The sequence below is a fragment of the Gastrolobium bilobum genome, unplaced genomic scaffold (assembly GCF_033153095.1).
Source record: "Gastrolobium bilobum isolate Gb01-03AN ecotype WA unplaced genomic scaffold, APGP_CSIRO_Gbil_v1 utg6879, whole genome shotgun sequence".
NCBI lineage: Eukaryota > Viridiplantae > Streptophyta > Magnoliopsida > Fabales > Fabaceae > Gastrolobium > Gastrolobium bilobum.
Window position 1 is genome coordinate 379,834 of NW_026898846.1, and position 24,899 is coordinate 404,732.

Consider the following 24,899-nt stretch of genomic DNA (forward strand, 5'->3'; position numbering starts at 1 on the left):
AATTCGAATCTGAATTCAAGAGGTTAAATGGATAGGGATGTATTTAAATTATCCAAAGTTCTATCCAATATGGATTGGATAAGGCTTCTTGAAACAACTTTATTATTTGAATTTTGAAATCAAATAAATTTGTTGAAGCAACAACCATTGTAGTGGATCATGATAGGGGAATATTTCATAGTGGGAAGGTTCCAGAACCCACTCCAAATGAAGTATCAAGGAGAAAGAGTTCTCACTTGCGATCAAGACACAATCGTGTGGACTATCATTAGAGGATGCCAAATGTTTTGGGTCTTCAAGTGAAAAAGGTACAAACTTTAACCCTATGTGTCTTTAATGGGTAGATCCTAGACAAGAACATATGAGGAACATATAGGGTTTTATGTTTCGGCATCAAAAACAAAGAATTATTTTTTTTTTCACCCTGATGTGTGCACTCCTTGGTTCAAATTAAGGTACTGCCCTTTTGACTTTCATTCAAGTATCTTAAGAGTTGGCTTGTGGAAAAGAACAATTTCTAGAACCTAGTCTAGCTCATATGTTGTGGTACTAGCTTTTTAACTCATAAGCTGCTTTATGAATAGAGGATAACACATTCTCGTTCATAGGTTTATGTTTTTGAATTTGTTCCATTAAACATATAAATTTGAAGAAAATGACTTGTCAAGCCATGGAGCATGATGACCTTTATATTCTCTTATTTGACAAAGATTTTATCAAAGCTAATTACTCCGATCTTGCTTCCACTAATCCTTCTCTATTATGGTAACTTAGGCTAGGTCACACTTTTCAATCAACAATAAAAACAATATATTCATTTTTTCTTTTCATGTCAGGTAATAAGTTTTACCTTGTGACATTCTTCACAACTCAAAGAAAAGAAATTTATCTTTTCCTTTCAGTTGCACTAAAAGTTCTAAATTGTTTGAGTTAGTTCATGTTTATATATGGGGGAGGCATATGCAATCACACCTCCATCACAACCATCATTATTTTCTTATGATTATGGATTGTTTTTCTAGATTCACATGGGTCATTCTTATGCAAAATAAGGCTGAAACACAAACTCACCAATGCAACTTTGTTTCCCTTGTGGAAAACCGATTTAATGCTTTAGTAAAATATTTTTGAATTAAAAATGTTCCAGAATTGCTCATGACCAATGTTTTTTATTTGTATTGATACGAATTTCATGCATGGAATCTCCCTAACAAAATGGGGTAGTCAAGCGCAAACACTAACATATTCTTAATGTAGCCCAAGTCCTATATTTCCATGCAAAATTGCCCAAAACTCTATGGTGCTACTTCATTAAACATGGAGTTTATATTATCAATCGATTAATCTCATCTCTTCTCAACAACGAGACCCTTTATAAGTTGCTCTTTGGCACTCTTCTCCTTCTGCACCTCAAAGTCTTTAGATGTCAAGTTTTTCCCATCTGTCAAATTAGTGCAGCAAATTCTCTCCAAGGACTCGAAAATCAATTTTCCTTGACTACAAAGAAGGCACCAACGGATACATATTATTTGGTCTTTCCCCTTGAAGTACTTTTCTAAAGTAAAAAAAGTTAATTAATTGTAAATATTGTAAATAATTTGTATGATATTTTGTTTGTGGTTTTTTTAGAAAAATATTTTATTTATTAATTATGAGAATAATCCTAAAAAATGTTAGATATTTCGTTAATTATTTTTAAATAAACAGGAAATCATGGATTTATTGGTTTTTTTAAAGAGTAGCTTTTGAAAAAAAATATTATAAACACATACACATTCAAGCATTCTCATAGGGCACTTATATTTTACTCTTTTTCTAAAAAAAAAACCTGATACGTATCGACAAGTATACCAATCGAACAAGTAATACAGTGATAAGAAGAGTATTGTTTCCACAGGGATTGTGATCGAATATGAAATAATTGTTCCCTTTAAGACACAAAGAAATTCAAATAGTTGTGAGAAATGTTGTGGATTTGAGTAAAAATAAGAACTAAAGGTAAAGACGTATTTTTGGATTTTTATTATGAAAAATAAAACAGAGATTGAAAAAGAATATAAGAAAGCATTGTAGGTAGAGTGCACTCACCATATGATTCCCGCTTTTTACTCTGGATTGATTTAAAATACTCATCGAAATAAATATTCAGATAATTTATCATCTAAAAAATATAAATCGCTAACCCGCAATTCCTTGCAAGGTTAATCCTTTAACCCCAATTGGAACCCCAATTCCTTGCATTGTTCCTCATGGAATTAAGCAATGAGCACGATAATTTAAACATCTGCAATAATATATACGTCTATTCCTAGCACGCGTACAAATTGTTATCCTACTCTTTTTCAAGATCAAAATCCCCAATATTCCTATCTAGGGTTCTAACCCTCAAACTATCATCAACGATTAGATTGATCAATTCTAACAAAGAAGATAGAAATTACGTACAGAGTAGAGATAAATATAAATATATAAAAGAGTAATTATAAATCAATCCGTTGTAACAAGGGTTCACATAGGGTTTGTGACCCTAACTACAATAAAGAGTACTAGCCAACCATTGTCATGGCTAACATACAAAAATTCAACATAAACTGTAAATAGAAGATGGAAGAAGAAAGGATGAACAAGATTTCCTCGCAAGAACTCTCTTTCTGAAGCACGACGGTTCTCTGATAATTGATTCTACTTTCTGTCTTTTCATAATCCTTTTTATATTACCCTTCACACTTCTTCCAAAATTACCCTTAAAAACATCGGTCATGTTTTCCCGCAAACTGGCGCGGGATCGCGCCACTTTGGCGCAAGATAGTGCCAAAGTTCTGTAAAATGGCCTAGCAAACTAGCGCAGGATCGCGCCACTATGGCGCAGGATCGCACCACTACTCTGGAAAATGGCCCTGGGGTACTGGTGCAGCTCAGCACCACCACTCGCACGGATTCGCGCCAACAATCTTTTAAAATTTCGTATTCTCCTTCTTTCACCCTATATAAACATAACAAATAGGTGAGAAATATCATTGAAATGGAAAAGTCAACATAATAAGCAAATATGTATATAAACTGCTCTTTTATGACTTAATCCTTATCATTTTTAGCTTGGAAAACTATATATGCCAGAGGCACATCAAAATCATTCCCAGATTTAAACGTTGTTGTCCCCAGCAACAGACAAGATCCAAACATGGAAAAACCAAAAACAACAATCTAGCATAACATCACACAGACAATCAATAGATCACTATGCTAAGCATGACTGAATCAATGCAAAGAACTCCTAACAATGCCTTCTATTCTCATGAAAATGTCAGAATCTAACTTGAACACCCCTCACCAAGATAACATATAACACTCAATACTCAAATGTTTGGGGGAATAACAATTACTCAATCCACCACAGCAATAGCACTACCATAAGCTTGATCATATTCTCAAATTCCTAAAGATGAGGAACATTAACACATGCACAATTGATCAAAAGGACTTCACATGGATATAACTTGGCCTGGCTTAGGGTAGGAATTTATGGGAAGTAGCTAAAATTATAAGTTGAGATTGAAACACTGATATACACTTGCAAAATAATCAAATCTCAAACAAATTTAAGCTCCACTATTCTTTAAGATAAAAGATCCATCCCTTTTATTTTTCCACCTTTTTCACATTGCTATATACACTTTCTCTCTATCTTGATATATTATTTTGAATTTTTTTTTAGAGATACTACTTAGCTTCAGTGGAGCTTACCTCAATTGATTTTCTTTTCTTTTCAAGCATTTCAATCTCAAGAAAGGTAAGACAATAAGAATATAGCTAAGCAATCAGTAGGAATCATGAACAAATAGGCTCAGGCTCAAAGGGGTTAACAAAGGAAAAATTGCCTTAATCATTTCGATCAATGCATGTATCACAGAGAAACAGAGCAAGTTCTAGAATGCTATAACAGTGAGGTCTCTCAAGAATAGAAATAAGTGTTTAAGCACAAAACTTCACTAGCTATGGTATCAAGCTAGACTCTTAAAAGAAGCATCAGGTATCATTAATCATTCAAGCACAAAATTCAGACAAACGAGCAATCATGAAATCTACTCATACCCACGCAATATCATGCCAGAAGTTCATACAAAACATGCTTTCTATGATGAAATTAGTCAAGTTAAATAGGGAAAGCATATCTAAACCTGAGACTTGCTCAGAAAATGGTTTCCAAGAATTTTCAATTTTTCAATTTTTTTTTATAAGAGCAAAAACAAGCAAACTACTACGAAAATAAAAATAATAATAACGGTAAGAATATCTCCCCTAATATAAAGTGCAGTTACACTTCTGCAGCTATCTTTCATAACAATGCTACCCATTCCCAGATTTAGAAAATTGTTGTCCCCAGCAATAACTAAACCCCAGACTTATCACAACTACACAATGGAACAAACAACATAGGATGGATAATAATAAGAGCAGCACAATATCAGAATATGAGGACATATACAATCCAAAAGATAGTCTAAGTGACCTTAACATCAACCTAAAGGTCACCACTAAAAACAGTAAAAGACAAAAGTAAACAAAATATACAATAAATCTCCGACAGCAAGGAGATATCACTCGTCCGAGTCGTCACTATCATCCATGACAATCCTCCTGGCAGCAGGGAGGATTCAGTGGCAGGACGATATAGTTGTGGATCCATGAATGGCTGTGATGGCATATGAACATCAGCTGGTGACGGAGCAGGATACGGCTGTTGATAGACCTAAGGAGGAGGAATTTGAGGATACACCGGCTGAAATGTATTGAAGGGTACATCAGGATAAGCATGCTCCAAAAACCTGTATGTATACTCCCCCTGCATGATAAACACTTCATTCTGGATAGATATCCGAGAAAGATGCTATTGCAGTCCATAAAAATCAAATCCAGGAGGGGTTCCTTGTGAAGCAGCAGGATCAGCATGAGCATTAGAAGCAGCAGGCTCAGGTACCAGAGGTGGAATAGGCACACGTGGAGAAGCAGACCTACCAATTCCAACAGTATTGGCTCTTTTCTTGAACTCAACCTCAGATTTAGAGCAGTAATCTATGTAGGTAGCAAGAGTCATATCTGAGGCAGGCTTAACATCCAACTCCTCATCATCACAAATATACACCACTGCCCTAGTACATAAATGATTGATTAGGGAAGCAAATCCCAAAAGCTCTTTTTTCTTCTCCCTCTCACCATGTGACAAATCCTGTCAGATAATACTGCAGCAATATTTAACCTCTTCTCCCTAGTAAGGATGTACAACAGAGAAGCTCGCTCTATATTCACATCTGTCAAATTGGAGGATGGCAAGATGTTAGCATTCACAAAATTATGCCAAAAGCGGCATTCACCAGTTAGATCCTTCATACATAACTTTTCAGGAATGCTACCAGCTTTAGTTTCCCACTTTGAATATGGGCTGGTAATTCCTGTCCTGACAATTTCTGTTAACTGAGGGAAGTAATCTCTATACAGCTTGTGTCTTGAGGGCTGCATCCTTTTATGCATCCTTGGTATTCTTGGGTGCCATGAAAAAGATGAGAAAATATGTGAGAATGTGCTTGGTGTGTGAGTGAGTGACCCTTGGTATTGGAGACTTGAAGCACAATGTGTGAGGAAAAGTGAGAAGAAGAAGAGAAAGAGATGAAATGAGAAGAGATGGAGAAGAGAAGAAGAAAGAAAGAGAGAAGAATAAAGAAAGAGAGAAGAAGAGAAGACAAAAATTGAAAAGGAAAGAGAAATAGGGTGGCGTGGGAATGAGGAAGAGCAAAAAGGGGGGGGGGGGGGTTGATTAGGGCTGGCTGCCAAAACGGCAGCGTTGTGTTTTAAAAACCAACTGGCGCGAAACCGCGCGAATCTGGCGTGGAACCGCGCCATTTCCCTGGATCGTGTACTGCACAGCCGCGCGGGCTTGCGCGAGATTGGCGCTGAGCCGCGCCAATTCTCTGGTCCTTATACTGAACCTTTTTTTTAAATAAATATAAATGAAAAATACTTTGCATTGGGTTGCCTCCCAATAAGCGCGTGTTTAACTTTCCGAGCCTGACGGGTACCTCTTTATGTACCAACGAAATTAAGATATTGAGCCACAGTGTTCTGTGACACAAGCCCTCCATGATAGAATTTCAACCTTGAACCATTCACCTTGAAAGGTCTATCTTCATCAAGTGGTGATATTTCTATTGTACCATAAGGAAAAACCTCTTTCACCACATACGGACCAGACCATCTTGATTTTAACTTACCTAGAAACAACCTTAGGCGAGAGTTATACAGCAAAACCTGTTGGCCAGGCTCAAACTCCTTGTGAATGATCCTGCTATCATGCCACTTCTTTGTTTTTTCCTTGTAAATTCTGGCACTCTCATATGCAGAATTTTTAAACTCATCAAGCTCACTTAATTGAATCTGTCTTGTGAATGATCTTGCTATCATGCCACTTCTTTGTTTTTTCCTTGTAAATTCTGGCACACTCATATGCAGAATTTTTGAACTCATCAAGCTCACTTAATTGAATATGTCTTTTCTCAAGAGCTTTTGTTGGATCAAAATTTAGAAACTTGATAGCCCAGAAAGCTCTATGCTCTAACTCCACAGGTAAATGGCAAGATTTTCCAAATACTAATTGATAAGGTGACATACCTATAGGAGTCTTAAAAGTAGTCCTGTATGCCCATAGTGCATCCTATAGCCTCTTAGACCAATCTTTCAAATAATTCCCAACAGTCTTTTCAAGAATCCGCTTCAGCTCTCTGTTAGAAACCTCTACCTGGACACTGGTTTGCGGATGATAAGGTGTAGCCACCTTATGTTTAACACCATATTTAGCCAGTAAATTATCAAACTGCTTGTTACAGAAATGAGTACCTCCATCACTTATTATGGCTCTAGGTACACAAAACCTTGTGAAGATATTCTTCCTCAGGAAATTCACAACCATTTTAGCATCATTAGTAGGAAGAGCCACAACCTCCACCCACTTGGACACATAGTCAACAACAACAAGAATGTACTAGTTAGAATAAGATAAGGGAAATGGTCCCATAAAATCTATCCCCCACAAATCAAAGAGCTCAACCTCTATTATGCTATTTAAAGGCATTTCATCTCTACGGGATATGTTACCCGTCTTTTGACATTTTTCACACCTTTCTACAAAGTCTTTTGCATCCTTGAAAAGGGTTGGCCAATAGTACCCACTTTGCAACACTTTATGAGCAGTTCTGTTCCCTCCAAAATGGCCACCATAATCTGAAGCATGACAATGCCACAGAATTTGACTCACTTCATATTCAGGAACACATCTGCGCAGGAGACCATCAGAACATTGAAAATGCAGAAATGGATCATCCCACATGTACCTCCTTGCATCATGAAGAAACTTCTTCCGTTGCTGCTTAGTGAGATCAGCAGGCAATTTCTTGACCACCTTGAAATTAGCAAAATCAGTAAACCAAGGTTCTATTACAATAGCCATCACCTGTTCATCAGGAAAAGAATCCTTGATTTCTTGTTCAGGACCATCTTGTAAATCCTTCTCCTGAATCCTTGACAAATGATCTGCCACTTTATTCTCTATGCCAGATTTATCTTTGATCTCCATATCAAACTCTTGGAACAAAAGCATCCACCTCAGCAACCGTGGCTTGGCATCCTGCTTAGTCATCAAAATTTTTATGGCAGAATGGTCAATAAAAACAATAACTTTAGAACCAAGGACCATAGACCACTACATAGACCACTGCTAGCATTTCTTTCTTAGTTGTTGCATAATTAACTTGAGCTTCATTCAACACCTTGCTTGCATAATAAATGACATGCAACATCTTATCCTTCCTCTGACCCAGAACAGCTCCAATGGCATAGTCACTAGCATCACACATAAGCTCAAATGGAAGGCTCCAATCAGGAGCTATAAGAACAGGAGCGGTAGTGAGCTTTTCTTTCAACAAGTTAAAATCCTTGAGACATGCATAATCAAAAATGAACTAATGTTCCTTCACCAAAAGTTGACTCAATGGCTTGGCAATTTTGGAGAAGTCTTTTATAAACCTTCTATAGAAACCTGCATGACCAAGAGAACTTCTAACTCCAGTAACATTAACTGGAGGAGGAAGTTCTTCAATCAACATCAACTTGGCTTTATCAACCTCTATGCCATTCTTAGAAATTCTGTGGCCTAGAACAATTCCCTCTTGTACTATGAAATGACACTTCTCCCAGTTAAGAACAAGATTAGTTTCTTGGCACCTTCTCAAAACTTTAGACAAGTTGTCTAAACATAAATCAAAATAAGAGCCAAAGACAGAGAAGTCATCCATGAACACCTCCAGACATTTCTCTACCATGTGAGAGAAGATAGAGAGCATACACCTCTGAAAAGTAGCAGGTGCATTACATAGACCAAAAGGCATCCTTCGATAAGCAAATATTCCAAAAGGGCACGTGAAAGCTATTTTCTCTTGATCTTCAAGAGCTACTGGAATTTGATTGTAGCCACTATAACCATCCAAGAAATAACAGTATGCATGACCAGCCAATCTTTCCAGTATTTGGTCAACAAAAGGAAGAGGAAAGTGATCCTTTCTTGTTTCTGCATTCAACCTCCTGTAGTCAACACACATTCTCCAACCAGTTATAGTTCTGGTAGGAATAAGCTCATTCTTGTCATTTTTAACTACAGTAACACCACCTTTTTTTGGAACAGTTTGTACAGGGCTCACCCAAGCAGCATCAGAAATTGGGTAAATCATACTTGCATCAAGGAGTTTCACCACTTCCTTTCTTACTACCTCTTTCATCGTAGGATTGAGCCTTCTTTGAGGTTGCCTCACAGGTTTTATGTCATTCTCCATGAGAATCTTATGAGTTCAAACAGAAGGACTTATACCTTTAAGATCAGAAATGAACCACCCCAACGCAGTCTTATGCTCTAAGAGAACCTTTTTTAGCTTTCTTTCATCATCAGAAGACAATCCCTTATTGATAATCACAGGGTAAGTCTCCTCATCACCCAAGAAAATATACTTTAAAGTATCGGGTAACTCTTCCAATTCAAATTTTGGAGCACCAACCTCTTTATCAGACTCCTTCTTTTCAAGAACCTCAGAGACATCAGCAATCTCATCTTCGAAATGAACATGATCACGATTTTTCAAATCCTTTTCAAGCTCTTGAATATGAGTTTTCTCTTCATGAACCACCTCCTCTAAGTTATAAAGTCTGAAACAATCACCATTTTCAAATGGTCTTTTCATACAATCAAAAACATTGACAGTAATTGTTTCTTCATTCATTCTCAACACCAGCTTTCCTTGCTCTACATCAATCATTGCACGAGCTGTGGCTAAGAAAGGTCTACCCAAGAGAAGAGGCATTTCATTTTCTGCCTCCATATCAAGTACCACAAAATCAGCAAGAAAGATGAACTTATCCACCTTCACCAGATCATCTTCAATTATACCACTGGGCTTCTTTAAAGATCTATCAGCAAGTTGAAGAGATACCAAAGAAGGCTTCAACGCAGTGATCCCCAAGGATTTACAAACAGAAAGAGGCGTCAAATTAATGCTAGCCCCAAGATCGCATAATGCTCTGCCAATTTTTGTGTTACCAATTTCAATAGGAATATTGAAACTTCCAGGATCACGAAGCTTAGGAGAAAATTTCCTTGTAATAATAGCACTGCACTCCTCAGTACTTACAACATCAAGGCAATAAGAATGATTAAATTTTTGTGATTAAATAAATAATCTCTGTTATTGAAGTCCATCTGTTCTTCAGCAGTACTTATAGCATCAAGGCAAGTTTAGAAGTTTCATTGTGGTTACACCTCAAGAACACTCTCATAAGTAAGTGTTTGGCCTTTTTCTGTTCCTTACCAGCTTTAGTTCACACAGATCAGCATCCCTCAAAAATCTGAAGATTAAATTCTCTGCACTTTTCCTATTTCAAGCACTCAGAGAAAGAATAAGAATGATTAGTCATTGACTTTGTGTTTCATGTTATTGGCTATTCAAAATTGTACAACCTTAATACTATAACTGAAATGTATGTACCAAGCAGTTTGAACAAAAAGATTACTTTTTTTTTATTTTTTTTGGTGAAAGAAAAATTGGGATTGTGTGGTTAGTGAACCACCCCAAAACTACGTTCCTAGAACGGAACGTATGTTTTTTGGACTATGGAGTTGAACATCAGACGTTCCCTCCATTTGGGAGCTATGTGGGTAAGGTTAACCACCCCAAAACTTTGCTCTTTGTCAAAGAGCAAATGTATCCACTGGGTTGCCTTCCAATCAGCGCTTAGTTTAATGTCTTTAGCTAGACATGGTACTTACCTTTCAGGTGGAATCAGAAAGAGGGATACTTTCCTCTTTTTCATTGAAGGTCTCATCAGTATATAGCTTCAATCTGTGTCCATTAACTTTGAAAGAACGGCTATGTTCAGATCCTTGAATCTCAAAGGCTCCATTTCCTGCATCATTTATAATTTGGTATGGCCCAGTCCATCTTGATTTGAGTTTTCCTGGAAATAGTCTGAGTCTGGAATTGAAGAGTAACACTTTCTGGCCAATTTTTTGATCTCTGTTCCTGATCCTTTTATCGTGCCACTTCTTCATCTTTTCTTTGTATAGTTTATGATTCTCATACGTGTTCCCTCTGAATTATTCTAACTCTTCAAGTTGTAGCAGTCTCTTTTCTCCTGTTGCCTTTTCATCCATATTGAGGGCATAAACTGCCCAGTAAGCTTTGTGTTCCAGTTCGAGGGTAAGGTGGTATGCTTTGCCAAATATTAATCTGTATGGAGAAAATCCTAAAGGTGTTCTGTATGTAGTTCTGTAAGCCCATAATGCTTCATCTAACTTGAGAGACCAATCTTTTCGAGAAGGATTGACTACCTTTTCTATAATCCTCTTAACCTCTTGGTTAGAGACTTCAATGAGACCACTGGTTTGTGGATGATATGGGGTTGCAACCTTGTGTCTAACTCCATATTTTTCCAACAATCTCTCAAGTTGGCGGTTATTGAAATGTTTCCCACCATCGCCGATGAAACAGCGAGGGGTCCCATATCTGGTCAAAATGTTTTTCTTTAGAAATTTTATAACCACCTTAGCATCATTAGTGGGTAAAGCAACCGCTTCCAACCACTTGCTTACATAATCAACAGCCATTAATATGAATTTGTTCCCACAAGAAGGAGGAAAAAGTCCCATAAAATCAATGCTCTATACATCAAATAGATCAACTTCTAAAATGGGATTGAGGGGCATTTCTTTTTGTTTGGTTAAGTTACCTTCCCTTTGACATTTATCACATTGTTTAGCATATTGAAGTGCGTCTTTAAAGAGGGAGGGCCAGTAAAAACCTGATTGAAGAACCTTGGATGCAGTCCTGATTCCACCCAAATGGCCTCCATATGGAGACAAATAGCAGTGTAGAAGGATTTGAGGTTGTTCTTCCTCTAGAACACATCTCCTTATCATTTGATCTGCGCATCTTTTGAATAGTAATGGTTCATCCCAGAGATAGTTCCTGCAATCATGAAAGAATTTTTTCTTCTGCATCCTGTTTGCCTCGTATGGTTCCAATCCTACTGCAAGGAAGTTGTCTATATCAGCAAACCAAGGAACGTCTATTTCTGTAAGGTTTATGACAAACAATTTCTCGTCAGGGAACGTTTCCTTGATTGGTAGCCCCACTTCAATGTGTTCTAACCTGGACAGATGATCTGCAATTTCGTTTTCACATCCTTTTCTTTCTTTGATCTCCAGATTAAATTCTTGCAGCAGTAGGATCCACCTTATCAATCTTGGCTTTGCTTCTTTCTTGGTAAAAAGATACTTGGGAGCTGCATGGTCAGTATAAATAGTAACTTTTGATCCTAAAATATAAGGTCTGAATTTTTCACAGGCGTATACTACAGCCAGCAGCTCCTTTTCAGTGACTGTATAGTTCTCCTGAGCATCATTCAAAATTTTACTGGCGTAGTATATGCTACGAAAGAGTTTATCCTTCCTCTGGCCCAGAACTACCCCAATAGCGTGATCACTTGCATCACACATTAATTCAAAGGGTAAGTTCCAGTCTGGAGGTTGGATGACAGGTGTAGTAATAAGTTTATCTTTCAAGGCTTCAAAAGCTTTCAGACAATCAGAGTTAAACTCAAATTTCATATGTTTTTCTAATAAGTGGCATAGAGGTCTAGCTATCTTGGAAAAATATTTAATGAACCTTCTGTAGAAGCCTGCATGCCCAAGAAAAGATCTCAGAGTTTTGACATTCTCCGGTGGTGGCATCTTTTTTATTACTTCTACCTTGGCTTGATCCACCTCTAGTCCTTTTCTGGAAATTTTATGTCCCAAGACAATTCATTCTTTCACCATGAAGTGTCATTTTTCCTAGTTAAGCACCACACTAGAGGATAGACATCTTTGGAGGACTTCTTCTAAGTTATCCAAGCATTGGTTATATGACGTTCCTAGCACCGAGAAGTCATCCATGAAAACTTCTACTCCTTCACCTATGAGATCAGAAAAAATAGAGAACATACACCCTTGAAACGTTGCTGGTGCATTACATAACCCGAAAGGCATCCTTCTGAAAGCAAACGTTCCGTATGGGCAAGTGAAGGTGGTTTTGTGTTGATCTTCTGGTGCTAGAGCAATCTGATTATATCCAGAATAACCATCAAGGAAACAGAAATATTCCTTACCTGCTAGATGATCCAACATTTGATCTGTAAAAGGGAATGGGAAGTGGTCCTTCCTGGTAGCATTATTGAGCTTTCTATAATCTTGGCAAATTCTCCACCCTGTAACTTTCCTTACGGGGATTAGCTCATTTTTCTCATTTAATTTCACAGTTATGCCTCCCTTTTTGGGAACGCATTGGACAGGACTTACCCAACTGCTGTCAGATATTAGATATATGATACCTACATCTAACCATTTGATGACTTCCTTTCTCACCACTTCCTTTATTATAGGATTTAATCTCCTTTGGTGTTCTACTGAAAAATTGTTAGGATCAGTCAATAATATCTTATGCATACAAAATGAAGGACTGATACCTTTGAGATCCGCTATGGTCCAACCGATAGCTCCTTGGTACTTCTTCAGCTTGTTGAGTAGCAGTTCTTCTTGTTCCTTGGTGAGAAATGAGGAGATGATCACAGGGAGGGTGTTATTGTTCCCCATGTATGCATACTTTAAGTGTTGTGGAAGAGGCTTCAGTTCTAGATCAGAAGGTTGTTTTGAAGATGGTCGCTTGAGTTGTTTTTCCTTTTCAGTTCTTAGCAGAGGTTCATGTTTTCTTTCCTGCAGATAACAACTATGTTCCTCCTTTTGTGGACCTTCTTCTTCCTAAGATTCTTCTTCTTCTGTTTTTCTGCTCTACTGGTTGTCTAACAAAGTGATTGCAGAACACTCTTCCAAATCTTCATCTTCATCTTGGAACTTTATTGCTTTTACGATATTGAATTTGATTTCATCATCATGAACTCTCATGGTCAGTTCCCCTTTTTGTAAATTGATGACCGCCCCGCCAGTTGCTAGGAACGGTCTACCCAGAATGATGGGAACATCAATATCAGCGTCGTAATCCAAGATGATGAAATCAGCGGGCAAGATGAATTTATCTACTTTAACTAGTAGATCTTTAATCTTTCCTTCTGGTTTGACAATTGATCTGTCTGCCATCTGCAATGTTACCGTGGTCGGTTTTCCTGGTCCAATGGACAATTGTTTAAAAACGGAGAGAGGCATAAGGTTGATGCTTGCCCCCAAATCTCACAAGGCTTTCCCTTGGTATGTGTTTCCTATGATGCAAGGAATGGTGAAGCTTCCTGGATGTTGAAGCTTAGGTGGGAGTTTGCCCAAGTACTGGCAACTTTCTTGCGTCATTTTCACAGTCTCATATTCTGTTATCCCTCTCTTTTTGGAGAGAACATCTTTCATGAATTTCACGTACCTGGTCATTTGCTCTAGTGCGTCCACCAGAGGTATGTTGATGTGGAGTTGCTTCAGAATGTCCAGGAATTTTCCAAACTGCTTGTCATCTTGTTGTTTTTTTGTTCTCTGGGGGAACAAAATTTTTGCTGGTATTTACTTGCTCTGAGTTGGACTGGTTGTTTGATTTCTATCCACTTGGGTTTCGTCGGCTTTAGCTTCTTTTCCAAGCTCTAGGTTCTGCTCATCTATAGCTGGTTCTTCTCAATGTGACAGCTTTGATTTGTTCTGAATAAGAACTGGGAAAAACAAGAACGTCTTCTGGTGAGGTTGTTGAGGGAACTTCTGTGTCCCTTGGTAGTTTTCCTAGTGTTCTTGTATTGAGGTTGACAACTATCTGTCCCAGGTGGGACTCAATGTTTCTGACCACTGCATTATTCCTAGTGACATATTCTTTAACATAGTTTTCTAGGGTGTTGATGTGTTGGTCATCTTTGTGGAACGAAACATAATTGTTTCTCCTTTGTTGTTCAAACGTTCCACTGATGCTGCCTTGTTAATATTGCTGCCGCTGAGTGTTGAATGGTCTTTGGTTCATGGGTCGCCTTCATTGGGGATTATGGTTCTGATCTTTTGTGATCGTTCCTCCAGTGTATGAATGGGTGTTGTGTCCTGCTTGCTGATTGTCTCTGGTGAAGTTCCTGTTTCCAAAGTTTTCTACATAACACACCAATGCAGTAGATGGACAGTCTGTTGAGTTATGAAGGTCACCACAGGCTAAGCATGGTTCAGTCTCAGCTGCTGTCAGTTGCAAGACTTCCATCCTTGGTGTTTCTTGATCAGCCTTCAGGTTCTTCACCTCATTCATGAGTGAGGCTAGCTGGGCTTCCATGGCAGTTTGTTTTTCTAGTTCTAGCATGCCAGGCTTTCTTACTGGGCTCACCCTGTCTATTGGCCATTGGAGACATCTTTCTGCAGTGCCTTCTATGATTTCATACCTGGATTCAAGCGTTCCTGTAAAAAAATATCCTCTTGCAGCAAAATCTAAATGTGATTGAGAAGTATGGTCAAGTCCTTTATAAAAAGATTATAATACTCCCCAACATTCTACCCCATGGTTTGGACATTTCCTGATGATGTCCTTGTATCTCTCCCAAGCTTTATAGAGATTCTCTCCATAAAACATCCTGAAGTTAGAGAGCTCTGCTCTCACATCAGCTTGTCGAGACATAGGGAGAAACCTCTCTATGAACTTGTTAGAGAGTTCCTCCCACGTGTGGATTGATCCAGGGGTGAGAGTTTTCATCCATCTTTTTGCTTTTAAGCCCAAGGAGTGAGGAAATAACCTCATTCTCATACTTTCCTCTGTCACACCCTCAACTTTAAAATTATCACAAATATCTTGAAATGTTGCGAGGTGTGTGTAGGGATCTTCTGCAGGGAGTCCATTCAAGACTCCAGCTTCCCTGATCATGTGAAACATGATGGGTTTCAGTTCAAAATTAGGTGCTACAGGAGGGAGGATTACTCTCTGTTCCTAAAAGGAGCAGCCAAAGTTCTAAATTTTTGTTCAGGAGGAATATCTTCATTATTATTGTGATCAGCCATATTTTCAAAAGTTTCTTCCCTAAGGTTTCTTCTTCTTCTATGAAAGGTACGTCCTGGTTCAGGATCAAAGAGAAACTCAGGTATTTCAATGGAGTGGTCAGAGTTTGCTTCAGACTCTTCACTCATAAACCATAAACACAAGTTATATGAACAACAGATTCAGTGACAAGAAAATAAAAATAAAATATACAGAGTATGTACTAAAAACAGTAGTAAGAACAAAATATAGTGTTTCTATCCCTGACAACGGCGCCAAAAACTTGTTGGGTGGTTTGCTGATGGTGGAAAAAATATATTTTATGATGAAGGACGTTCCTCTGTTCTAAATTAGCAATAGAAAATAGAGTTGTTCCCTTACTTCCAACCTAAGTGCGCAAGTGCACGCATCAAGTAATAATGGGTGTATTAATGCCTAGATTATCGTTCCCACGAGGATAGAACTCTAAATAATGTCTTAAACTATTTTATAAAGAATGAAAATGAAAAGAAAAGTTAGTGATTGAACTGTCTGGTCAAACATTCCCTACTGTCTTGACAATGTTCCTCAAGAATAGCAAGTTCAGTCTGATGAAAAACAACTCCTCGCGTCGTTATATATGTGATCCTTCTTGTTGAGAGAAGATACGACAATAGTCATTGGAGATTGATAGATACAAGATTGAACAAATGAAAAATAAAATAGTAATAACTATAACCAAGAGACAACAGGGTGGATGGATTAAAAACAGTTTTTAACATAAGGAACAAATTTACTACTCCACTCTTAAATAGTTATTTTCTCTGCTCAAGACTTAACACTTTTTGGCTTTGTCCCAGTTTCTTAACTGCCAACTCTGTTTCCTCAGCTCATGGACTAGATGGCCACAAGTTTCCATATTCCTATGGCTCCCTTGACTCCAACAGGTACTTGGTACTGAACCTTAAAATGGACGAAGTGGCCCCTTATTCCTAAGGTTACCAATAGTGTTTTTGCCATAACACTACCTTCCCCCAATGGCTAAGCTGTCTGAAATCCCTTCCTTAAGGAAGGTCCTTTCTCAGTATGTGTTCAATTTCTATTGATACACAATGAATATAACTTACTTAGCCAGAGAAATACAAAAAGCTTCAGTCAAGAGTTTTGAAAATAATTCTTTAAGAGTTTTGCAGCTTATCCGTTCCACAAATACTTCAGCCCATGGCTGTTATTTTCAACATAATTATTCTAAACTGAAATCCCATAGACCCAAGATTCAGCTCAGAGATAACGAGTGCAAAGGAAAGAAGAAGCACTTATATTGAAATGAAACAAGAAAGATTACAACAAACTATAAAGTGGAGAAGATGGTTGATGCTCGCGAGGAGTCTTAAGGGGATTATACAGAATTAGGGAGAAATGTTGTCACTCAACTATAGTTACAACTATACAAAATTAAACTACAAACTAACTAATACTAGGTGATCTTTTCTTAAGGAATTCAATCCCTTAGGAATTCGATGATGTCTTCGTGTTTGGGACGTCCTATTTATAGGCAGAAGAGTGAGTGGCAGTCTTGTAAAATTCCTTTGGAGTTGGTTTCTTGACTGTATGGCTGGGGCGGTGGCAATAGTGTTTGGAAGCTTGCAACTCTTTGGATGGGGCATTTTTTGTTGAGATTTGACGTTTTCTTGCAGTCCCTCATGTCTTGCTTTCTTCTTAGCCAATGAGAACTCTTTATTCCATGCTGTTCACGTTTCTTTGTGCGTAATTGATGCACCGCCTCTACTTTATGGAGACTTTGTTTCTACGTTTCCTGCAAAGTGAACAGAGGCATTAAATGAGTGGAGCAGGTGCAATAAATGCTCTCAATCTGTTCCCTTTTTAATATGTTTTCCAAAGGATTATGTCATCATCCGTTCCCCAATTGTGTTTTTGTCACAAATGTGTAAAACACGTGATTTTCATGCTGAAGTTGCTCATCAGATGGGGGAACGGATGGTATTTTTCCATCAAAATGGGCTTAGATGGGAACGAACTTACGTCCTATCAAGTGCTACAGTTTGGCATTCTTGCAACTTGTGCTTCCTTGACAAAAGATCCTTCATGAATTTAGCATAATTAGGCATACTAGCCAGAGTTTCAGCAAATGGAATATTGATATGCAACTTCTTGAAGATATCAAGAAATCTGTCATACTGTTGCTTTTTAAGTTCTGACTTGAACCTTCCAGGATAAGGTGCCATTTTCTGAAGATATTCATCACTCAGCTCAAATTTCTTCTTTTCAACAACAATTGGTTGCTCTTTTTCTTCACCTTTCTTAAGAAGCTTCACAACCTTAGAAGGAATTTCAACTCCTTTTTCTGACTCCTCAACCTCATTAAGCTTCTCACCATCCTCCACATCTATATTTGGCTTTTCTGGAGCTACCACCACTTTACCACTTCTAATTGTGATGGCCATACAATCTTCCTTTGGATTAGTAATTGTATTACCAGGAAAGGTACCTGGAGTTCTATCAACAATTTGTTTAGCTAGTTGGCCAATTTGATTCTCCAAATTTCTTATAGATGCATTTGTGTTCTTGGTATTAGCTCTAGTCTCCTCCATGAAAGCATTAGAATGTTGAGCCATTTGTCCTACTAACTTCTCCAAGTCAGAAGGTTCCTTGGGTTGGATTGGTGGAGACTGCAAATAATTGTTAGATTTGAAGTCAAGACTAGTTCCCTGAATCCTCCTTTGAAAATTACTACCTCTAACAGAAAAATTCTGATTTCTTTGAACATTTTGCATCGGAGATCTTTGATCATACCAAATTCCATTCACCTATATTTGTTGAGGAGGATCAGAAGACATTAGAGAAGGACATTCATTAGACTCATGATTGTCTTGGCAATATTCACACACAACAGTAGCAGCTTTAGCCTGAACACCAGAAATCTGCATCTTATCAAGCTTTGAAGTCAAATTTGCCATTTGCTGGGATAATAACTTATTTTCAGCCAGCATAACATCATTTCCTTCCAGCTGAAGAATACCTCTCTTATGCTTAGATGTCAAACCTTCATTTTCATTGGCAGTCATTCTCTCTATCAGCTCAAGAGTCTCATTTTCTCTCAAGGATTTAATAGTACCAATTGCTGCACCATTCAGCACCATCCGAATATCAGGTGTACAACCGTTGAAGAAGATTCTCACTTGATTGCCAGTAGTCAAGTTATAATGAGGACACCTCCTCATTAAATCCTTGAATATGTTCCAAGCTGCACACATAGTTTCACCCTCTAACTGAGTGAAATTTGTAATATCATTCACCATTTGATTATATCTCTCCATAGAGAAGAACTCAGCAAAGAACTTTTGGGACAAATCATCCCATGTAGGAATGCTACGTGCAGGCTGCCTTTCCAACCAACTAAGAGCCTTTCCCTTAACAGCAAAAGGGAACAACCGCAATCGGATTGCATCATTGGACACCTGAGGATGTTTTGTTGAGTCATAAACCATAAGAAATCTGTCTATGAATCTGTGAGGATCTTCATTCTCCCCTCTTCCAAACTGGGCTCTCTCCACCAATTGAATAGTGGAAGACTTAAGCTCCCAATTATTGTTACCAATTACCGGCTGGATAATGCTTGAGTTAGGCCTATTAAAAGCTAGATTAAGAATAGTATCAATGAGTGGATTTTCTTCATCATTATTTGCTGCCATGATTGGTGATTCAACTGGTATCTCTTGTGTCTCTTCAGATAGAGTATCAATTGCTTTGAACTGAAGCTTTTTCCGAGCAAGTTTTCTATTTCTCCTTTCAGTCTTTGTAATCTCAGAATAAAATAGAAATTCTTCAGTTTTACCTCGCATACAACTCAGGAAAGAGATTAGTAGCACTTTTCAAATAAAAAATAAAAATAAATTGAAAATAAAAATATTCACAAAATCCAATCTTAACGATCAAGATTATATGATATAAGAAACGCCAATCCCCGGCAACAGCGCCAAAAACTTGATACAATTGGCAAGTATACCAATCGAACAAGTAATACAGTGATAAGAAGAGTATCGTTTCCACAGAGGTTGTGATCGAATATCTAATAATTGTTCCCTTTAAGATGGAAACAAACTCAAATAGTTGTGATAAATGTTGTGGATTTGAGTAAAAATAAGAATTAAAGGTAAAGACGTATTTTTGGATTTTTTTATGAAAAATAAAACAGAGATTGATTTGAAAAAGAATATAAGAAAACATTGTAGCTAGAGAGCACTTACCATATGATTCCGCTTTTTACTCTGGATTGATTTAAAATACTCATCTAAATAAATATTCAGATAATTTATCATCTAAAAAATATAAATAGCTAACCCTCAATTCCTTGCAAGGTAAACCCTTTAACCCCAATTAGAACCTCAATTCCTTGCATTGTTCCTCATGAAATTAAGCAATGAGCACGATAATTTAAACATCTGTAATAATATATATGTATATTCTTAGCACGCATACAAATTGTTATCCTACTCCCTTTCAAGATCAAAAACCCCAATATTCCTATCTAGGGTTCTAACCCTCAAACTGTCATCAACTATTAGATTGATCAATTCTAACAAAGAAGATAGAAATTATGCACAGAGTAGAGATAAATATAAATATATAAAAGAGTAATTATAAATCAATCCGTTGTAACAAGGGTTCACATAGGGTTTGTGACCCTAACTACAATAAAGAGTACTAGCCAACCATTGTCATGGCTAACATACAAAAATTCAACATAAACTGTAAATAGAAGATGGAAGAAGAAAGGATGAACAAGATTTCCTCGCAAGAACTCTCTCTCTGAAGCACGATGGTTCTCTGATAATTGATTCTACTTTCTGTCTTTTCATAATCCTTTTTATATTACCCTTCACGCTTCTTCCAAAATTACCCTTAAAAATACCGGTCATGTTTTTCCCGCAAACTGGCGCGGGATCGTGCTAAAGTTTCGTAAAATGGCTAACAAACTGGCGCGGGATCGCGCCATTATGCCGCAGGATCGCGCCACTACTCTAGAAAATGGCCCAGGGGGACTGGTGCAGCTCAGCACCACCACTCGCACGGATTCACGCCAACATTCTTTTAAAATTTCGTATTCTCATTCTTTCTCCCTATATAAACATAACAAATAGGTGAGAAATATCATTGAAATGGAAAAGTCAACATAATAAGCAAATATGTATATAAACTGCTCTTTTATGACTTAATCCTTATCATTTTTAGCTTGGAAAACTATATATGCCAGAGGCACATCAAAACCTCACAATATTGTATTTGAGAGATATATACATTACTCTCTCAGTTTTGACCTAGGAGTGGTGAATGTCAAAGGTCTCCCCAAAAATACCTTTCCATTGATTGAAATTTCAAACTTAGGGATCAAACAATAATTTTCAACCACTGCAACAGGCACACATTAGGTTTCATAATACAATTCATTCCTTTCAACAATAGGTTACATGGGAAAACATTCTCAAAGAGCATTCAAGTTATTTTTATCATATTCACACTTCATTCGCTAATTATTTTTTTATAGTAAAATCTCACATCCAATTCATTTCCCTCAACAACAAGATTTTAGTTGTGAAACTTAAAAAAGTTCATATTAATTTTTGAATTTCTAAAAATAACTTAAGAAAAATCTGGATCCAATCTACAAGTCCGATTAGTTTAACCAAGAATCAGACCTTGAATCGGTCGAATCCAATAATTTTACTGTTTATGTAGTCGAATTGGTCGACTCGTCCAAGAATCTGTTCAACTAGCATCAAACTCGTACCCATTTTTGAAATTTTATGAAAAATATTGACAAAATTATACTCTTAAGAAACTAATGTTGAGAGCATATGAAGTTTATCACAAAGCCAATGTCATTTTTTAATATAATTGTTGTGAACACAGCAAGTATATCGGTCATTTCCAAATAATAAAGTGGTGATTGAGTATCATTTCCACGAGGACTAATTACAAGCAATAATTCACTATTTTTTTTATCTAAGTTAGATAATTCAAAAGTTGATTTGGCAAGAGTTACTTCTAATTGATGGAAAGCCAATTAAAGAAAGCAATTAAAAGATGAGTTGGAAATCAAGAATGGAAAATGTAGATAGGGTTTACTTCACCTCCGATCCCTCTTAAGTGAATTAATTTAACTGAATAAAGCTTTAACTCTATTGCTCCAAACAATTCATCATCTGAGTGATAATTGGTTAAATCCATAATGTCTTAGTTATTTAACCTTCTAATCTAATTAGAATCCTAATTTCGTAGAAACCCTTTTTAGATTAAGCCTTATACACGATGAATCTAACAAGTTTGCAAATCTTACAAGCCTATGTCTAGAACATGCAAGAATTGGTGTTTATCCCTGTCGAGATTAAGATCCCAATATCTCTATTTAGAACCCTTACCCTCCTTATTCCTATATGGTTGATCAGATCATACAAGAATTTGAACAAGCAATTCAGGATAAACACATAATAATTGGAGATAGATTTAATTGAAAAGAAAATTAAACCAAATTCACGTTGGATTCATAACCCTAACTACTAAGAAAATTAGCCAGGCATAGTTGGCTCAAACAAAAAAAAAAAAAAACTAGACGAAATCACGCTGAGAAAGGAATGTTAGTTGATCTCTACGACGACGCTTCGATCTTCCTTCAACCTCGTTCCTTGATCTCTAAGCTTTGAATTCTCTGGTCTCTTTTCTCCAATGGTCGAATAATATTCTCTAGAAAGTCATGAAGGTAATATTTATAAAGACGCCAACGCCTAGGAATTAGGATTGGGCTTTTATTTTTTTGGGTGTTCAAGTTCCAAATCTTCTAAATGATATTTCGTCTAATTTTGGTAGCAATCATGATATTTGTGCCGCCATATCTTCCCAAATATCTAAAACACAAAAAAACATAGAAATTAACTTAATTAATAAAAAAATAACTTAATAACAATTCATCTTTTTATTTTAAAATTAATAAATTATAGACATTAAATTCATGTTTTAGTCCTTCATTTAGGAGTTTTAAGGCTCCATTTTACATTCAAAATATTATGAATTTATGCTCTATCAATAATATTATTCTTATAATATTTATTACATACTTCTACATATATTTAGTTGACCTATTCCACTAATAATCGTCTATTAATCCAATACCCTAACCAAGTTATTCATTAGTTCGAATTTAATAACATAGATACACTACTCACTTAGAGTCCTCCTCCTAAGCCAACTAGAAATCAAGTTTCACACGCCAAACAATGAAATACATATTAATCCATATACCTTATAAGCCTGCAAGGCTGCAACGATAAATTATCAACAACACATTCAAACAAGAAAATCTAATACATGCAAGCATACCTGACCAATGAAATTTGTCTCTCACAATTTTCTTTATGCACCCTTCTCTCCTTTCTTTACACTTGGTTACTTTTTACATTGTATTTTGGATTTTGAAATTTGCATTGCCTGAATGCCATATTTCAGGGTTCTAGAATAAGAAATAATATAATGTGAGTAAAGCGTGCCTTTTTCGTTAGATTATGGACAAATGTCATATAAAAAAGCACATCGTACACTATTCAAAGTTTAATAAACAATTCCCATTTTTTAAAATTTCATATTAAATTTCACTGACTTATAGTTGAAATTCGAGCAAGAGTTTTTTTCTTTTAACTAATATAGTAGACCCTCAAAGTTTTGTAATTCTATACCAATGCTGCATGATAAAATCTTTTCTTAATCTAACAGCGAAAATTATTTGCTTATTCATCACGAAAATTCAAGACAAAATTATAGGAGCAAAGGGGTTAAATTTTACAATATGCAACTGGTACCAAGTTTGAACACCATTATTTGTGTTATTAAGCTAGGTTATACATTCTATTAAGCAGTGACAGAGTCGGGATAGAATTGCAACGGACGATCGCCTCCCTCGACTTTGCGTATTTTAAAAGATATGTAGAAGTAATTCATATCTTGGCCATAATGATAATATTTTCTCGCTCCATTGCTTAAAGCCCGTGGCAAACCCAAAAGGGGGTATGGATCGGTGATCGTGCCTCCCTAAGCTTTAATAATTTTTAGTATTATATATACAAAATAATATTTTCATAATAATAATTTTTAGTCTTAACAGTCAGCCCCTCACTAAATTTTTTCGTAATAATTAGATCTTTTTATTAGCATTAATAACATTTGTAACTTTGATGTTTATTTTTGCCTCTATCATAAAAACTCGTGGGTCCCTCGTATTGCTAGAAACTTAAACTCAATGGAAATTGCCAAATATGATTAAAAGATACCAAATAACTGGATGTCTCAAGCTAAGTGCAAATATAAACTATATCTATGCAACAATTCTGATAAAACCAGTGGCGGATCCAAAGGAGGAGCGAGGGTTGGCGGTTGACCCTCCTGAACTTTAATATTTATTATTATATATATAAAATGATGTTTTTTTAATAATAATAGACTATTAATTCTAATAGTTAGCTCCTCCTTCAAAAATGCTTGTAATAAGTATCCTCTCCTCTTAGTCGTAATAATACTTGTAACTTTAATCTTTAATTTTTATCCCCCATCATAAAAATTTATGGGTCCGCCACTACCCACCAATGATACAAGGATATTCTGATATGGGAGTCCATTTTTCAGAGTTCCAAAATAATTTTTTTAACCAACAAAGTCCAGCACAGTTGGTAGATAGCTGAGTTCCTTAAGCATGCTGACAAATATTCGATCCCTGGCTGTGTATATGAAAAAGGCTTTGTAGTGAGAGGTTTACCTGCTTAATGTGATCTTCTGCCTCGAAAGGATTAGTCTTTGGCTGTCGGCCGGAGGATACCTTGGGAAACCAAAAAAAAAAAAAAGAATTTTCTCATTGACTAGACTATGCATTCTTCATATATAAAAGCAAATCTCTATTTATTGATATAGGTTAATTTTTCATACATAACTTAAACTCCAAATTTACTTTGAAATCAAAGTTACAAAACTTATTACATGTTGAGAGATTTGTTTGAACTACTCTACTTCTTCTGGGACAGTTTGCAATAGGAGATGGCTCCTTTGATTGAACTTTCCTTCTCATAATTTTCACTTATACTGCTCTTGTGCACAGACCTAGTAGAGTTGAATGACAGAGATGAAAACTCAGATGAAGAGGTGGACAAAGTTGACGCCTTGGAAGCAGGTTGTTGTTGAATGACCCTAGCGAAAGACCTCCTGCGATAGTTAATAAAGTTATATTCAATCATCTCATTGTTAATGGTCTTTATGAGATGAGGGGATTTGGACAAAAGACTTGGTTCAATAACAATGTACTCT

The 24,899-nt window shown here is 36.6% G+C and overlaps 2 protein-coding genes and 1 non-coding gene across 3 annotated transcripts; 1 reads left to right on the forward strand and 2 right to left on the reverse strand.

The window, feature by feature from the left end:
• Nucleotides 1–6,078: 6,078 nt before the first annotated feature.
• LOC133284685 (uncharacterized) lies at nt 6,079–6,456 on the reverse strand. The gene has a single exon (XM_061481757.1). It carries the CDS (start codon nt 6,454–6,456, stop codon nt 6,079–6,081), a length of 378 nt encoding a protein of 125 aa, XP_061337741.1.
• Nucleotides 6,457–17,321: 10,865 nt separating this feature from the next.
• Nucleotides 17,322–19,399, reverse strand: LOC133284687 (uncharacterized). The gene is made up of 4 exons (XM_061481758.1): nt 18,446–19,399; nt 18,186–18,364; nt 17,736–18,134; nt 17,322–17,352 (listed from the first exon to the last, which is right to left on the reverse strand). The coding sequence occupies exons 1-4, from the start codon at nt 19,397–19,399 to the stop codon at nt 17,322–17,324; spliced, it is 1,563 nt and encodes a 520-aa protein (XP_061337742.1).
• On the forward strand, nt 18,753–18,858 carry LOC133284701 (small nucleolar RNA R71). The gene has a single exon (XR_009747926.1). It is a non-coding gene; the product is annotated as a small nucleolar RNA R71 (small nucleolar RNA).
• Nucleotides 19,400–24,899: the final 5,500 nt, after the last annotated feature.

What these genes read in the sequence shown, in the direction of transcription:
- LOC133284685 (XM_061481757.1), bottom strand. Translation starts at nt 6,456, where the DNA reads ATGATAGCAAGATCATTCACAAGACAGATTCAATTAAGTGAGCTTGAT.
- LOC133284687 (XM_061481758.1), bottom strand. Translation starts at nt 19,399, where the DNA reads ATGCGAGGTAAAACTGAAGAATTTCTATTTTATTCTGAGATTACAAAG. An exon ending in AGGCTAAAGCTGCTACTGTT is followed by an intron (nt 18,365 to 18,445) that starts GTGTGTGAATAT and finishes CAACAAATATAG; the next exon opens with GTGAATGGAATTTGGTATGA. An exon ending in GAACCTTCTGACTTGGAGAA is followed by an intron (nt 18,135 to 18,185) that starts GTTAGTAGGACA and finishes GGAGGAGACTAG; the next exon opens with AGCTAATACCAAGAACACAA.